The sequence below is a fragment of the Beta vulgaris genome, chromosome 6, assembly GCF_026745355.1.
Source record: "Beta vulgaris subsp. vulgaris cultivar EL10 chromosome 6, EL10.2, whole genome shotgun sequence".
Lineage (NCBI taxonomy): Eukaryota > Viridiplantae > Streptophyta > Magnoliopsida > Caryophyllales > Amaranthaceae > Beta > Beta vulgaris.
The window spans coordinates 28,050,832-28,069,884 of record NC_079207.1 but is presented as its reverse complement, the minus strand read 5'-3'; the positions used below and the strand labels follow the sequence as shown (position 1 = coordinate 28,069,884).

The window sequence follows — 19,053 nt, the reverse complement described above, 5'->3', positions numbered from 1 at the left end:
TACAGAGAGAAGGGGAAATTTGAGAGGAGAGAGGCGCCCCAGTTAATTTATATCTAGGGTTTACATGAGAGAGAGGGAGATGTGATAGGGGGAAAGGCGCCCCACTCAAAGATTTTTACGGTTTCATTTTTTTTATAGATATATTGGTGCGGTTTCTACATAGGACCGCAGCAATTTATTTAAAAAATATTTTTTTAATATATTATAGCGATCCAACGTGGAAAACCGCAGCAATATTTGATGTTCAGGGCCCCACATTACTTTTAAAAAGTGTCCGTTAGACAATATTGCTGCGGTTTTGGGCGGGAACCGCAGCAATATTGTCAATTTCTATTTTTTCTTTTCTTTTTGCGTGTTATATTGTTGTGTATAGGTAAAACCGCAGCAATATCACCGCAGCAAATAGCATTTATTCTACTAGTGTGATAATTACCAACCCGTGCATGCTTTACCAGCAACACAATCAATAAATTCGGCCAAATCGCAAAGTAACCAACTAATTTCACTCTAGACTGACTTAAAACTCCCTTGCCACAGAGAGAACACTCACTCACCATTAATGCTTGAGCAAAAGTAAACCCTAAAAAACCAGTTGGCTTGTACTTAATAGGAGGGAACACGAAACCCATTACCCAATTCAATTTACATTGGGAAGCTTTATGGACAAATTCAGACTGGAATCCCAAAAAATTAACATAACTTAGAGTGAATAAAGGGAATTGTAATGATTTCTCGCTATTATAGCCATAACACGAGATTTTCAATTGAATTGGGGGAAAGAAGCCTCCTGCAAAGCTACAACCTGCAGAGAGCCATGACATTGAATGAACAAGAGTAAAGATCTTGCAACAGCTTTTCGGAGAGATTTAAGGCTAAAAGGAGTTGTAATCAAAGAAGAAGAGGCCTAAATTGATTTGGGGGAAATATTAGGGTTAGGGGGATGTGAATCGCATTCTTAGGTTTCTATTTTGCCTAGAGTTTCTCTTTCTAAAACTTTCTCTCTCATCTCTTAAGCCTTGGTTATTTATGTTTTTGGCTTATTAGTGTATTAGTATTGTTTATAGAACCCAATATGTAAACTATGTCACTTGTCAGGTTGGAGTATAATTATATTGACTTACCATGTCCGTGTAATGTAGGTAATATCTTGTATATTTTTTTTTTGTTTTAATACTTTTAGATCATTAGAAAAAGCATTATAGGGAGTTGTAATCTTCCACATGTCAATTTAGTCCAAAGCTAGTAGGAATGGCTTTTTGATAGACTTGGAGTAGGTTTGCTTTTCATTTTAGTTTTCCAAATACGTTGAGATGTGGTTAGAATCCTTCTCCTAGCCGTTATCAAAAAAATAGAAACAAAGAGATGCTATAAAATATATATTTTTTGTTTTAAGCCTGGTAGTAAATAAGTAAAACCATTACAAATAAATTTAGGAAATTTGGGGTTAAGAGTTTGAATTTGTTGACTTCTATTATTTACATATATTTTCTTCATATATGACATTAATTTAAAACAAGGCATATTTTCTATCATATATACACTACTTTACAAGTTATGATATGTTTTATTTTATTTGTTTATTTATTAACATAAAGTTTAAATGGCAGGGATCTGAATGGAACGGAAAATACTGGGTGACCAAGTTAAGGTCGTCTGTTCAAACGTTCCTTCTGGAAGCAAACAAATTGTTCTATCTGTCAATGTTCACATGAGGAGATTGGGTATATGCAAGGAAGATGCTTGACATACTTAATCCTAAGGGGATGTATTTTGCACATTCGCAAGTGCTTACGAGAGAAGATTATGTGACACCATTAAAAAAAGGGATAGATCTTGAATTGCCGCATGAAAGGGTTCTTTTAATAGTTGATAAAACAAAAGATGATTGGGACAATGATACTAAAAGTGTGATTGAAATACAATCATACGCCTCTTTTAATGAAATATCATCATATAACAAGTCTTTGTCGAGGCGGTGGATAGATGAAAGTGAAAAGTACGGAGAATTAGCGGGACTCTTGAGGAACTTAAAGAAGATTCATGCTGAGTTCTACCGTGGGAACAAGGAAGGACAATATCATGAATATCGAGACGTAAAGGAAGCAATTGTAGAAGTAGAGAGACAATCTGAAGCGAGGTTTGAGTTTATTGATGAACTGAAAGCCAAAGTTCGAATGTAGTTAGAACTATATAATTGGGGTTGTAAATAAAAAGATTTGAAAAGAGTATCTAAATTAGTTGTTACTCTCCTAGGATACAATAGAAATCGTTAATTTAGTTTATTTATAATTTCTTTTATGATTAAGTAATCTATCTTCGATAACAGATAAGTAAAACATTTATTAGCTAAGTTTTGTTTTGGTAAGTAAAATCTTGAGTGATAGTACAATGTTTTTTAAAATTTGGCATTAAATTTTATCTAATTCAATGCTATTAATGATCTATAAATAAAACTATTTCATTCTCCCGTAAATTTATAACACGACATAGTTCTTTTTTTTTTCTTTGAGCCAATTCAATAAAAATCAATATCATTTACATCATATCCTACCACGAACATAAAGTTTAACACTAAATCGGCAATCATTGTATGCATTACAAATAGACTTGATTTGTTTCAGAAGATCAATTTTATTACATCTCATCAATGATTCATCAGATAGAGAACCATAAGAGGATGAACAACAATACAATTTAATATTACAAATACATTATTTATGAAACTCAAAATAGCCATTTAATAAAGCTATTTATCCTGAACAAGGAGGATCATATTCACAAACTACAAAAGGCCAACCAGCCCCACAAAGTATAGTAGCACATCCAATATATTTACTCTCCTTACAAACCACTTGTTTGTATTGCTTACACTCCTTTCCATTCTTACACACATTTGATTGTTGATCATAGTTTTCCTTCTGCTGCACCCACTGGCTCACAGCATCGGTGATCCTAAATGCCCCGTATCCCCCTGCCGTGTTCTCGCTGTATGGTCCACCTGACTTCATTGTGTTATCGCATTTTTCCTTGACTTTATCGGCAAACTGTTGGGCGAATGCCGCTAAGGTTTGGTTCCATGCAAGCGGAGCAACCCCAACTTGAGCACGGGCCGTGTTGTGAGCTTCTAAGAACTGTTTTTGGTCATCTTCAGCATGTGATTTCAGAACACTTGGGGCTAAAATGATACACAAAAAACAAATTAATAGTTTCATTTTGATTGACAAAACAATTGAGGAAGTTGTGGAATGTTTGGAGAATTTCAAGAGGATTATATGTGAATGACCTGATGACTATTAATAGAGTTAAAGTTTAATTTAGTCATGTCTTTTTATATCGTTTTAATTTGTTGTCTCTGAAATTTAAAATTTTCATGGTTGTTAGTTATGCAAATAAAGCTTAAGTTTTGTTGGTCAAATTGGAAATTCAAATAAACTGCTTCTAAACCTACCACGTAAATAAAAGTTAAAGAGTTTAGGGACTTTGCCTCCCTCTATCACCAATATATATATATATATATATATATATATATATATATATATATATATATATATATATATATATATATATATATATATATATATATATATATATATACATGTCTTAATTATTTCAATTTGAAATTATGTATACAACTACACACAAAAGATAATTCCTTTCTAAATTAATCTATACAAATATATTAAAAGTCGTGCGTCAACAAGAAATTGTGTCACGTGACGCTCTCCCTAGGGAGTTTTAGTTCATGTACTCCATATATACAATAAAAAAAATTTAGAAATTGCAGTGTATAGGGGTTTGATCCCGAGACCTCAAGTACATATACTAGAGTCTTAACCGCTAGACTAAGTTTTATTTAGTGTTATTATCATAAAGTGTTCTTTTAACAAATGAATTTTTTATTTCTTATCCGATACATATCCCGGACCTAATAACTAGTTAGGATTTTAAAAGGTGTTTTTTACAATATTCCCACCGACATCTCCCCGCTATTTCTTCCTCAAATATGCTTATTTGCTTACATGTTCTACGTTCCAATATGATACAAAATCTGAGGTGCATATTACAATAACTTTTTATTTGAATCATATTAAAAGATATAGTACTACATCACAAAAAATCACACGTATACAAGCGGAGAGTTAAGAATATCAGTCTAGATAGTCACACGTAAATAATCAGACTTACTTTTTTTTTCCAGTATTCCGTACTAAACGTAAGTAATTCAGAGCGTTTATTAAGTAGCAAATCTTGTTTTTCCAGAAGATAAGTATGAATGGGGGAGTTAAGAATATCTGCTTGGATATGTTTTAACTGGTCATCAACCTTTCGAAGCTGGCGAAACACATTCCCAAATTGGTATTTGTTCCACTCCTTGGAATTAGCTTTTAGTAATTTGTACTTTTTTACAAGTCTAAACATGTGTGAACCAACAAAGTGTCTACACCATTTTTTCTTGACTAGAGTGTCATAATCCTTCCTAAGACACCACATTTTTTTAAATCTAAACGGGGGGGCTTTATTATTAGAGGTTAGGAGATACTTTAGCACAATTTGGCAGTGGTCCGAAGATATAATTTAGTATGATGTAACTTTGCCTGAGGGAACATCGCAATCCAGGAAGTGGATGCTATACCCGGATCCAATCTTTCATAGATATTGTTCAACCCAGATTTCTTTTTTCGCCAAGTAAAACGTTGGCCAGAAAAGGTAATTTCAATACATGGGAGGTGACTTAACAGATAATTCATCGTAGCAAATCTAGCCGAAAGAATAGGTGCCCCCCCTTCTTATCATTTATGTTAGAGATTTCATTAAAATCACCAATTATAACAAAGGGGAGGGAAAATTAAAGAATATAATTAATTAATTCAAGCCAAAATTCTCCCTTAAACTCTTTTCTGGCAGGGGCAAAGACAAAAATAATTACATAATCTTCATAAGAAGCAGATAAATGTATTAAACAATAAATAAATCTAGAAGCTTTTAATAAGATAGATAGATCAAAAGGGTGTACATTGCATTTTTTCCACATTAGCCACAATCCACCAGAGAAGCCTATTGTTGGGATTACATCAAAAGCGTGGAAGCCACAATGCTTAATAACTGCCTGGGAGGGGGTGATTGCGTTTTAACTTCGCATAGCATTAATTTTTTGACATTCTGATGCAGAAAAAGTCCCTCGTTTCCTCTAGGGCATTTTTCCTAGCACAACCACGAATATTCCAACATGCAATATACATTATTTACTAATACAATAAGGTGGGAAATTGGCTACCAAAAGACTAAACATGAAACTTTAGTTCTTTTTCCTCTTCAGGGCACAAGAGGCATCATCCTCATCCTCCATGTCTTCAATCCTCCTCTTGGCTGAAACAGAAAGGGAAGAGAGCTCCACTGGGTGAGATGCATCCACCCCGAATCTTTCAATCTGCCTGACTATTGATCTACCAGAATGGATGGAATGAAAAGAGTTCTCAGGCAGTGAGTTATTCTCACCAAGAGAATTATCATCTTGGTCTTCAATACAGAAAATACCAGTATCATCTTCATTATAACAGAAATCAGCTAGAGTAGGGACCTCAGGGGAAGTTAGAGCAAGAAACTTATTCTCATCAAACAGGTCTGAAGCACATAACACTTGAATAGCAGAAGGTGCCTTAGGAGGGGAGGCAGGCCCAATGTCACCTCCAATCATCCCCATGTGAGGAACAGGAGGAGGAGAGACTCGAGTAAAGAGGGGCACAGCCTCATCATCAGAGGAGTCATCAGAACAAAGGGACTGAGCAACAATCATTTTCCCTTACCCTTACCTTGGCCAGTAGTAGCTATAGAAGAAGACTTTTATCAGGCTTATGAACATCATTAATTATAACTCCATTAGTAGAGGAGGTAAGGAGAAGACCAGAATCAAGGGACTGAGCTAAAAGACTTTTTGGAAACGACTTAGCAACAGGGGACTTGGAACGGTACTTAGGCTTTACATGCACCGCATTAGCTTGCTCAGTTGTGGTAGCATGACCAGCTTGCCTAGATGCCTTAGCAAGAGTGTCATAAAGGGTTTTCGTTTTAGGATTCTTGAGAAGTTGGATTATAATTTCCTTTTAGGAGAGTTAAGGAGGGGACATGCATCAATAACATACTCAGATTCACCACGAAATGAACAACCAGAGGAGAAATCCTCATACCAGATCACCTAACCATGAATCAAATCACCAATTCTACTTACCTCAGCAAATTATAAAGGACCTTGAATATCAACTCTAACACATGCTTTGGCAAAACGAATTTTGTTTCTTAAAAGAGACCTTTGGTCAATCTTAAAAAGAGCACCAATATCATTGGAACCTAGAAGATTCGCAAAGGAGTCAAAATTAAGCAACTCAGTTGGGAGTCTAGGAATCCTGATCCATGAATCGACCCATTTGATATCTTCTATATAGGGATCAGAGAAGGGTTTCCATGGGGAAAGGACAAAAAGATCTCCCTAAATGTGCCAAGGTCTTTCACTCCACACAAGAGAAAGACCCTGAGGGTTTGCAAAACGCAACAAATCCAACCATTACCCATTTGCATATAATTAACCTCACCCCTGATAGTTTTCCAATCTGCCTTTGTCTTGCAATAATAGTGCGCAAGTCAAAATGACTAGATAGCATTTTGCAAAGAGGCAAGTCTTAGACAGCTCTAAGATATCATTTTGCACTTGGGGTAATGTGTCTTAAACAACAGCTTCAGGGAATGAGGGGGTTGGGGGATCTTTTTTAGGACACCCTTCATCAGAGGGGATAAGGGGAATAAGAGATGGAGTCTCACTGTGAACATTAGGGTTAGGGTTGGATAATATGGCATCTTTAAAATTACCAGAATTATTCATCTTAAATGAAAACAAACTTGCAGAGAAATTAATAACTAACAACCAGGAATGAAAAAAAGGAGAGAAGTGAGAATGAATAGATTTCACCTGAGTATCCCTTTTATAGGGATAATGGACTTGAAGACAAAATTGGACTAAGAAATTACTCGAGCCTGCCAAAGGAATGAGTAATTCCATCGCATTAAATGCTACATCAGGGGAGAGCAGATGATAATTACCAACCCGCGCATGCTTTACCAGCAACACACACAATAAATCCGGCCAAATCGCAAAGTAACCAACTAATTTCACTCTTGACTGACTTAAAACTCCCTTGCCACATAGAGAACACTCACTCACCATTAATGCTTGAGCAAAAGTAAACCCTAAAAAACCAGTTGGCTTGTACTTAATAAGAGGGAACACGAAACCCTTTACCCAATTCAATTTACTTTGGGAAGCTTTATGGACAAATTCACACTGGAAACCCAAAAAATTAACGTAACTTAGAGTAATTAAAGGGAATTGTGATTATTTCTCGCTATTAAGCCATAACACGAAATTTCAATTGAATTGGGGAAAGGACCTCCTACAAAGCTACAACCTACAGAGAGGCTATGACATTGAATGAGCAAGAGTAAAGATATTGCAGCAGCTTTTCGGAGAGATTTAAGGCTAAAAGGAGCTGTAATCAAAGAAGAAGAGGCCGAAATTGATTTCGGGGAAATGTTAAGGTTAGGGGGATGTGAATCGCATTCTTAGGTTTCTATTTTTCCTAGAGTTTCTCTTCCTAAAAGTTTCTCTCTCATCTCTTAAGCCTTGGTATTTATGTTTTTGGCTTTATTAGTGTATTAGTATTGTTTATAGAACCCGTATGTAAACAATGTCACTTGTCAGGTTGGAGTATAATTATGTTGACTTACCATGTCCGTGTAATGTAGGTAATATCTTGTATTTTTTTTTTTTTTTTTAATACTTTTAGATCATAAGAAAAAGCATTATACTGAGTTGTAATCTTTCACATGTCAATTTAGTACAAAGTTAGTAGGAGTGGCTTTTTGATAGACTAGGAGTAGTTTACTTTTCATTTTAGTTTTCAATACATTGAGATGTGTTAGAATCCTTCTCCTCGCCGTTATTAAAAAAAAAAAAACAAAGAGATGCTATAAAATATATATTTTTTGTTCTAAGGCTGGTAGTAAACAAGTAAAACCATTACAAATAACTTTAGGAAATTTGGTGTTAAGAGTTTGAATTTGTTGACTTCTATTATTTACATATATTTTCTTCATCATAACGACATTAATTTAAAAGAAGGCATATTTTCTATCATATATACACTACTTTGCAAGTTATGATATGTTTTATTTTATTTGTTTATTTATTAACATAAAGTTTAAATGGCAGGGATTTGAATGGAACAGAAAATACTGGGTGACCAAGTTAAGGTCGTATGTTCAAACGTTCCTTCTGGAAGCAAACAAATTGTTCGATCTGTCAATGTTCACACGAGGAGATTGGGTATATGCAAGGAAGATGCTTGACATACTTGATCATAAGGGGATGTATTTTGCACATTCGCAAGTGCTTACAAGAGAAGATTGTGTGACACCATTAAAAAAAGGGCTAGATCTTGAATTGTCACATGAAAGGATTCTTTTAATAGTTGATAAAACAAAAGATGATTGGGACAATGATACTAAAAGTGTGATTAAAATACAATCACACGCCTCTTTTGATGACATATCATTATATAACAAGTCTTTGTCGAGGCGTTGGCTAGATGAAAGTGAAAAGTACGGAGAATTAGTGAGACTCTTGAGAAACTTAAAGAGGATTCATGCTGAATTCTACCGCGGGGACAAGGAAGGACAATATCATGAATGTCGAGACGTAAAGGAAGCAATTGCAGAAGTAGAGAGACAATTTGAAGCGAGGTTTGAGTTTAGTGATGAACTGAAAGCCAAAGTTCGAATGTAGTTAGAAACTATACAATTAATGTTGTAAATAAAAAGATTTTGACAAGAGTATTTTAAATTTGTTTTTCTTTATTTTACTTCTAAATTAGTTGTTACTCTCCGCTAGATAATAGTAAATCTTCAATATAATTTAGTTTATTTATAATTTCTTTTATGGTTAAGTATCTATCTTGGATAAAAGATAAGTAAAACATTTATTAGCTAAGTTTTGTTTTGGTAAGTAAAATCTTGAGTGATAGTACAGTATTTTTTAAAATTTGCATAAAATTTATCTAATTCAATGCTATTAATGATCTATAAAAAAACTATTTCATTGTCCCGTAAATTTATAATACGACATAGTTCTTTTTTTTTCTTCGAGCCAATTCAATAAAAATCAATCATTTACATCATATCCTACCACAAACATAAAGTTTAACACTAAATCGGCAATCATTGTATGCATTACAAATGGACTTGATTTGTTTCAGAAGATCAATTTTATTACATCTCATCAACGATTCATCAGATAGAGAACCATAAGAGGATGAACAACAATACAATTTAATATTACAAATACATTATTTAATGAAACTCAAAATAGCCATTTAATAAAGCTATTTATCCTGAACAAGGAGGTCATATTCACAAACTACAAAAGGCAACAGCCCACAAAGTATAGTAGCACATCCAAAATTTTACTCTCCTTACAACCACTTGTTTGTATTGCTTACACTCCTTTCCATTCTTACACACATTTGATTGTTGATCATAGTTTTCCTTCTGCTGCACCACTGGCTCACAGCATCGGTGATCCTAAATGCCCGTATCCCCTGCGTGTTCTCGCGTATGGTCCACTGACTTCATTGTGTTATCGCATTTTCCTTGACTTTATCGGCAAACTGTTGCGCGAATGCGCTAAGTTTGGTTCATGCAAGCGGAGCAACCCCAACTTGAGCACGGGCCGTGTTGTGAGCTTCTAAGAACTGTTTTTGTCATCTTCAGCATGTGATTTCAGAAAACTTGGGGCTAAAATGATACACAAAAAACAAATTAATAGTTTCATTTTGATTGACAAAACAATTGAGGAAGTTGTGGAATGTTTGGAGAATTTCAAGGGGATTATATGGATGACCTGAATGACTATTAATAGAGTTAAAGTTTATTTAGTCATGTCTTTTTATATCGTTTTTAATTTGTTGTCTCTGAAATTTAAATTTTCATGGTGTTTAGTTATGCAAATAAAGCTTAAGTTTTGTTGGTCAATTCAAATTCAAATAACTGCTTCTAAACCTACCACGTAAATAAAAGTTAAAGAGTTTAGGGACTTTGCCTCCCTCTATCACCAATATATATATATATATATATACATGTCCTAATTATTTCAATTTGAAATTATGTATACAACTACACACAAAAGATAATTCCTTTCTAAATTAATCTATACATAATATTAAAGTCGTGGTCAACAAGAAATTGTGTCACGTGACGCTCCCTAGGGAGTTTTAGTTCATGTACTCCATATATATCATAAAAAATTTAGAAATTGCAGTGTAATAGGGTTTGATCCCGAGACCTCAAGTACATAACTAGAGTCTTAACCGCTAGACTAAGTTTTATTTAGTGTTATTATCATAAAGTGTTCTTTTAACAAATGAATTTTTTATTTCTATCCGATACATATCCGGACCTAATAATAGTTAGGATTTTAAAGGTGTTTTTGACAATATTCCACCGACATCTCCCGCTATTTCTTCCTCAATATGCTTATTTGCTTACATGTTCTACGTTCCAATATGATACAAAATCTGAGGTGCATATTACAATAATTTTTTTGAATCATATTAAAGATATAGTACTACATCACAAAAATCACACGTATACAAGCGGAGAGTTAAGAATATCAGCCTAGTAGTCACACGAAATAATCAGACTTACTTTTTTTTCCAGTATTCGTACTAAACGTAAGTAATTCAGAGCGTTTATTAAGTAGCAAAATCTGTTTTTCCAGAAGATAATATGAATGGGGAGTTAAGAATATCTGCTTGATATGTTTTAACTGGTATAACCTTTCGAAGCTGGGAAACACATTCCAAATTGGTATTTGTTCCACTCCTTGGAATTAGCTTTTAGTAATTTGTACTTTTTTACAAGTCTAAACATGTGTGAACCAACAAAGTGACTACACCATGTTTTCTTGACTAGACTGTCATAATCCTTCCTAAGGCACCACATTTTTTTCAAATCTAAACGGGGGGGCTTTATTATTAGAGGTTAGGAGATACTTAGCACAATTTGGCAGTGGTCCGAAGATATAATTTAGTATGATGTACTTTGCCTGAGGAACATCGCAATCCAGGAAGTGGATCTATACCGATCAATCTTCATAGATATGTTCAACCCAGATTTCTTTTTTCGCCAAGTAAAAACGTGGCCAGAAAAGGTAATTTCAATACATGAGAGGTAATTAACAGATAATTCATCGTAGCAAATCTAGCCGAAAGAATAGGTGCCCCCTTCTTATCATTTATGTTAGAGATTTCATTAAAATCACCAATTATAAAAAGGGGAGGGAAAATTAAAGAATTAATTAATTAATTCAAGCCAAAATTCTCCCTTAAACTCTTTCTGGCAGGGGCAAAGACAAAAATAATTACATAATCTTCATAAGAAGCAGAAAATGTATAAACAATAAATAATCTAGAAGCTTTTAATAAGAGATAGATCAAAAGGGTGTTAATTGCATTTTTTCCACATTAGCCACAATCCACCAGAGAACCTATTGTTGGATTACATCAAAAAGCGTGGAAGCCACAATGCTTAATACTGCTGGAGGGGGCGATTGCGTTTTAACTTCGCATAGCATTAATATGTTTGACATTCTGATGCAGAAAAAAGTCCTCGTTCCTCAGGGCATTTTTTCCTACACAACCACGAATATTCCAACAGCAAATATACATTATTTACTAATACAATAAGGTGGGAAATTGGCTACCAAAAGACTAAACATGAAACTTTAGTTCCTTTTCCTCTTCAGGGCACAAGAGGCATCATCCTCATCCTCCATGTCTTCAATCCTCCTCTTGGCTGAAACAGAAAGGGAAGAGAGCTCCACTGGGTGAGATGCATCCACCCCGAATCTTTCAATTGGCCTGACTATTGATCTACCAGAATGGATGGAATGAAAAGAGTTCTCAGGCAGTGAGTTATTCTCACCAAGAGAATTATCATCTTGGTCTTCAATACAGAAAATACCAGTATCATCTTCATTATAACAGAAATCAGCTAGAGTAGGGACCTCAGGGGAAGTTAGAGCAAGAAACTTATTCTCATCAAACAGGTCTGAAGCACATAACACTTGAATAGCAAAAGGAGCCTTAGGAGGGGAGACAGGCCCAATGTCACCTCCAATCTTCCCCATGAGAGGAACAGGAGGAGGAGAGACTCGAGTAAAGAGGGGCACAGCCTCATCATCAGAGGAGTCATCAGAACAAAGGGACTGAGCAACAATCATTTTACCCTTACCCTTACCTTGGCCAGTAGTAGCTATAGAAGAAGACTTGTTATCAGGCTTATGAACATCATTAATTATAACTCCATTAGTAGAGGAGGTAAGGAGAAGACCAGAATCAAGGGACTGAGCTAAAAGACTTTTTGGAAACGACTTAGCAACAGGGGACTTGGAACGGTACTTAGGCTTTACATGCACCGCATTAGCTTGCTCAGTTGTGGTAGCATGACCAGCTTGCCTAGATGCCTTAGCAAGAGTGTCATAAAGGGTTTTCTGTTTAGGATTCTTGAGAAGTTGGATTGTAATTTCCTTTTTAGGAGAGTTAAGGAGGGGACATGCATCAATAACATACTCAGATTCACCACGAAATGAACAACCAGAGGAGAAATCCTCATACCAGATCACATAACCATGAATCAAATCACCAATTCTACTTACCTCAGCAAATTATAAAGGACCTTGAATATCAACTCTAACACATGCTTTCGCAAAACGAATTTTGTTTCTTAAAAGAGACCTTTGGTCAATCTTAAAAAGAGCACCAATATCATTGGAACCTAGAAGATTCGCAAAGGAGTCAAAATTAAGCAACTCAGTTGGGAGTCTAGGAATCCTGATCCATGAATCGACCCATTTGATATCTTCTATATAGGGATCAGAGAAGGGTTTTCATGGGGAAAGGACAAAAAGATCTCCCTGAATGTGCCAAGGTCTTTCACTCCACACAAGAGAAAGACCCTGAGGGTTTGCAAAACGCAACAAAATCCAACCATTACCCATTTGCATATAATTAACCTCACCCCTGATAGTTTTCCAATCTGCCTTTGTCCTTGCAATAATAGTGCGCAAGTCAAAATGACTAGATAGCATTTTGCCAAAGAGGCAAGTCTTAGACAGCTCTAAGATATCATGTTGCACTTGGGGTAATGTGTCTTAAACAACAGCTTCAGGGAATGAGGGGGTTGGGGGATCTTTTTTAGGACACCCTTCATCAGAGGGGATAAGCGGAATAAGAGATGGAGTCTCACTGTGAACATTAGGGTTGGGGTTGGATAATAGGGCATCTTTAAAATTACCAGAATTATTCATCTTAAATGAAAACAAACTTGCAGAGAAATTAATAACTAACAACCAGGAATGAAAAAAAGGAGAGAAGTGAGAATGAATAGATTTCACCTGAGTATCCCTTTTATAGGGATAATGGACTTGAAGACAAAATTGGACTAAGAAATTACTCGAGCTTGCCAAAGGAATGAGCAATTCCATCGCATTAAATTCTACATCAGGGGAGAGCAGATGATAATTACCAACCCGTGCATGCTTTACCAGCAACACACACAATAAATCCGGCCAAATCGCAAAGTAACCAACTAATTTCACTCTTGACTGACTTAAAACTCCCTTGCCACATAGAGAACACTCACTCACCATTAATGCTTGAGCAAAAGTAAACCCTAAAAAACCAGTTGGCTTGTACTTAATAGGAGGGAACACGAAACCCTTTACCCAATTCAATTTACTTTGGGAAGCTTTATGGACAAATTCACACTGGAAACCCAAAAAATTAACGTAACTTAGAGTAATTCAAGGGAATTGTGATGATTTCTCGCTATTATAGCCATAACACGAGATTTTCAATTGAATTGGGGGAAAGGAGCCTCCTACAAAGCTACAACCTACAGAGAGGCTATGACATTGAATGAGCATGAGTAAAGATATTGCAGCAGCTTTTCGGAGAGATTTAAGGCTAAAAGGAGCTGTAATCAAAGAAGAAGAAGATGCCGAAATTGATTTCGGGGAAATGTTAAGGTTAGGTGTAATATCCCGGAAAATTTAAACTTGCTTAAATTAAATAATAATCATTAGTGGCTAAATTTTTTTTCATTTAATAATTAGTTATAATCGAATTTCGTTATTTTATGTCCAATGGATAATTAGTTCGTTAAAAATATGTATACATTATGTATGGTTAAGAGTTACAAATAAATAACAAATTAATTACTAAAGAAATTCATGACATAAAAAATAAAAGAAAAAAAAAGAGAAAAAAAAAAAAAAAAAAAAAAAAAAAGAAAAAGGAAAAGAAAAAGAAGAAATTGAAAGAAACAGAAAAACATTTTCTTCTCCTTCGACCCATTTCAGTTTTCTTTTCTCAAACAACCCACCCATGAATTTCTAACTCTAAAATGGATTATTCTTGCTCAATCAAACTCATATTCATATAAAATTCATTTCTCAACCAAAATCACCCAATAACCCATTTTTGATAATTCAATTCCATCAATTCATTTGGGCGGAAATTGAAACTCAACCATGGCTATAAATAGCCATGTTCATCTCCTCAAACCATTCACTCAAACCATTTGAGTTTTCGTCGGAAAACCGCCACCCAAACCACCCTCAAATTCCTCTGTTTTCGCAACTTTCTCTCTCCTCTGTTTTCGTTCAACCACCGCAGCACCACCACCCACCGCAGCACCACCACCCACCGCCACCGTCGCCACAACCGCTACCCCCTGATTCTGCGCGAAACAACAACCACCCACCGCGGCGCCAACCCAGCCGTATTTCTTCTCTCTCTCGCTCAGCTCCTCCTCTCGCCCAGTTCTTTCTCTCTCCTCTGCTTGCTGCGCGCACCGCCAGACCGCTGCTACAGCACCGACGAACCCGAGCCCAAATTCGCCGGAGTTTCGCGCCTTCCGCCGCTGTCGCCGGAGCCTCGTCCGTCCTCCCCTGCTCTCGGGTTCACGCTATTCGGTTGAAGCAGAGGTATGTTAAAAGTTAAAACATACCTCTCCCCTTTATATGTTGTGTTATATTTTGTTGGGCTTTAGAGTTTAATAGTTTGATAAATTATCTAGGCTGGAATAATTAACTCAGTAGATGAAATGGACTAAGGGAGAGAGTTTGATTCTTTAACTCACTTGGATATCAATATTGATGTTTAGTCAAATTATAATAAAACTCACCATAAAGTATAACCCTTGTAATTTGATTATATGAACTTGACTATTACTAATAAATAATGATTTGTTTTAATAATATATTTCATATAACTCTAACTAATATATCAACTAAAGAATAATGAAAGTTAAGTATAAATCACTTGTCAGATTCACGCAGGCACTTACATATATTACATGAATAAAATAGTTATATTACGAGGTCTATAATTACAAGTTATTAAGCTGAATCATGGGATTAATGGCTATTGGGGATCTTATGACTAATAAATGATTAAATAATAGAACATGGTGTGATAATAGTATTGAGTATACTTCGTACTTACTTATAATTATAATATATCAATTAAAGAGTAATAGTAAATAAGTATAGTTCACTTGTTAAATTTGTATATGTTAAGGTAGCAGATAATTATACACTAATTAAACTACAAGAACGAAAGAGTTCTATTACGAGTTTTATAAGTCATTAAGTATAATCATGAACCATAAGATTAATGACCATTGTTTAATTCATAAAATGACGAATTTGTTTAAATGTACCCTATGACTAATAGAATGAAGTTTTGAATTAAAGGTTAACAAAACTATAACGTTTTGAAATTCATAAAATATGAAAAGGTTATAATAAGACGTTTATATTCAGAAGTCGTGAATTATAGCTTAGACGCTAAGTTGTTAGGTGGAAAGGGCGCCTACGACCTTTTATCAACCACCAAAGACGTTAATATATATAACTCCTAAAATGGACACATGACGGAAATGGACCAGTAAACTCAGAATTTCGAATAAAATATTAATAAATCTTTTATTGGTCCGTGAATTGATTATTAGATTAAAAAGGAAGAGATATTACAACGCCTTTCCCTACGATCAAGGTTGTTAAGCAGGATTCCAGGTAACGTCTACTGCTAACACCTGCACTCCCCTTCCAACTACGTTTTATGATGCTTTTATATAATGTTTATGCTATGTTTTATATGGTGTGCGGGATATGAAATGTTTATTAAGTGATTTGATGACGTTATGAAATGACTATAATATGATTTCTGAAAACTACTCAAAAGAAACGAAACATGATAAATGAAAGTGAAAGATGGTGAATGGCAGTACTATGTTCTCTGGGCCGTGCACGTGTCATTCTGTTATCTGGCGGCAACGCCACCTTCTGATGGGGACAACGTCCTCGGTGGCACCCGCATTATGGCATTATATGCCACCTTCTGATGGGGGATGAATATCCTCGGTGGCTTTGCCTTCTGTTACGATGTATGGCATTATATGCCACCTTCTGATGGGGATAATATCCTCGGTGGCTTTGCCTTCTGTTATGATGTCTTGGCATTATATGCCACCTTCTGATGGGGAAATATCCTCGGTGGCTTTGCCTTCTTTACGATGTCTGGCATTATATGCCACCTTCTGATGGGGATGAATATCCTCGGTGGCTTTGCCTTCTGTTATGATCTATGATGTTATATGTCACCTTCTGATGGGGGATAAATATCCTCGGTGGCTTTGCCTTCTGTTATGATGTCTGGCATTATATGCCACCTTCTGATGGGGATAATATCCTCGGTGGCTTTGCCTTCTGTTACGATGTCTGGCATTATATGCCACCTTCTGATGGGGATGAATATCCTCGGTGGCTTTGCCTTCTGTTATGATCTATGATGTTATATGTCACCTTCTGATGGGGGATGAATATCCTCGGTGGCTATGCCTTCTCTGTACTCGCCAAAGTAACCAAAGAAAGTTTTCTGATAATGAAATGTGATAATGGAGATAATATGAACGGAAATGACTTTTAAATTCCTGATTCGAAGTGTATGTTTACGAAATGATTTTTACTATATTCTCTTCTCCCTGTTTGCAAATAAAATGAATTGAAATGAATTTACGTTGTTAGAGTAGTAGTTACTGAGCCTCGGCTCATGACGTTTTGTTTTTCTGTTTTAGGTATGCATATGAAGATGGGATGACGTAGCAGTGAGATTAAATTACGGACTATGACGGTTATGTAATCCAAGTTTATGATCACTAGATTTCGTAACTTAGCTATGCTTAAGCTATCTATATATATTTCTAGAATTACTACCACTATTATAGAGAGTTTAATTATATGAAAGAATGTTGCCTTGTACTTTCCTGTGTGGAGAGTACGGCAGTGACGCACCGACTAAGTTAGGAAGGTCTTCCGCTGCTAATCCTTGCAATTAATTAACATAATAGTGATGCTTAAAAGTCGGGGCGTTACATTAGGGGGATGTGAATCGCATTCTTAGGTTTCTATTTTTCCTAGAGTTTCTCTTCCTAAAAGTTTCTCTCTCATCTCTTAAGCCTTGGTATTTATGTTTTTGGCTTATTAGTGTATTAGTATTGTTTATAGAACCCGTATGTAAACAATGTCACTTGTCAGGTTGGAGTATAATTATGTTGACTTACCATGTCCGTGTAATGTAGGTAATATCTTGTATATTTTTTTTTTGTTTTAATACTTTTAGATCATAAGAAAAAGCATTATACTGAGTTGTAATCTTTCACATGTCAATTTAGTACAAAGTTAGTAGGAGTGGCTTTTTGATAGACTAGGAGTAGGTTTACTTTTCATTTTAGTTTTCAATACATTGAGATGTGGTTAGAATCCTTCTCCTCGCCATTATTAAAAAAAAAAAACAAAGAGATGCTATAAAATATATATTTTTTGTTCTAAGGCTGGTAGTAAACAAGTAAAACCATTACAAATAACTTTAGGAAATTTGGGGTTAAGAGTTTGAATTTGTTGACTTCTATTATTTACATATATTTTCTTCATAACGACATTAATTTAAAAGAAGGCATATTTTCTATCATATATACACTACTTTGCAAGTTATGATATGTTTTATTTCATTTGTTTATTTATTAACATAAAGTTTAAATGGCAGGGATTTGAATGGAACGGAAAATACTGGGTGACCAAGTTAAGGTCGTATGTTCAAACGTTCCTTCTGGAAGCAAACAAATTGTTCGATCTGTCAATGTTCACACGAGGAGATTGGGTATATGCAAGGAAGATGCTTGACATACTTGATCATAAGGGGATGTATTTTGCACATTCGCAAGTGCTTACAAGAGAAGATTGTGTGACACCATTAAAAAAGGGCTAGATCTTGAATTGTCACATGAAAGGATTCTTTTAATAGTTGATAAAACAAAAGATGATTGGGACAATGATACTAAAAGTGTGATTAAAATACAATCACACGCCTCTTTTGATGACATATTTATAAATAAAAGTCTTTGTCGAGGCGTTGGCTAGATGAAAGTGAAAAGTACGGAGAATTAGTGAGACTCTTGAGAAACTTAAAGAAGATTCATGCTGAATTCTACCGCGGGGACAAGGAAGGACAATATCATGAATGTCGAGGTGTAAAGGAAGCAATTGCAGAAGTAGAGAGACAATTTGAAGCGAGGTTTGAGTTTAGTGATGAACTGAAAGCCAAAGTTCGAATGTAGTTAGAACTATACAATTAATGTTGTAAATAAAAAGATTTGACAAGAGTATTTTAAATTTGTTTTTCTTTATTTTACTTCTAAATTAGTTGTTACTCTCCTAAGATAGAATAGTAAATCTTCAATATAATTTATTTTATTTATAATTTCTTTTATGGTTAAGTAATCTATCTTGGATAAAAGATAAGTAAAACATTTATTAGCTAAGTTTTGTTTTGGTAAGTAAAATCTTGAGTGATAGTACAGTATTTTTTAAAATTTGGCATAAAATTT

General features: G+C 35.0%; 1 protein-coding gene across 1 annotated transcript; it reads right to left on the bottom strand.

The window, feature by feature from the left end:
• Positions 1-2,596: 2,596 nt before the first annotated feature.
• Positions 2,597-3,375, bottom strand: LOC130592017 (pathogenesis-related protein 1A1-like). The gene has a single exon (XM_057396051.1). The coding sequence runs from the start codon at positions 3,210-3,212 to the stop codon at positions 2,751-2,753; it is 462 nt and encodes a 153-aa protein (XP_057252034.1). The 5' UTR covers positions 3,213-3,375; the 3' UTR covers positions 2,597-2,750.
• Positions 3,376-19,053: the final 15,678 nt, after the last annotated feature.

What these genes read in the sequence shown, in the direction of transcription:
- LOC130592017 (XM_057396051.1), bottom strand. Translation starts at nt 3,212, where the DNA reads ATGAAACTATTAATTTGTTTTTTGTGTATCATTTTAGCCCCAAGTGTT.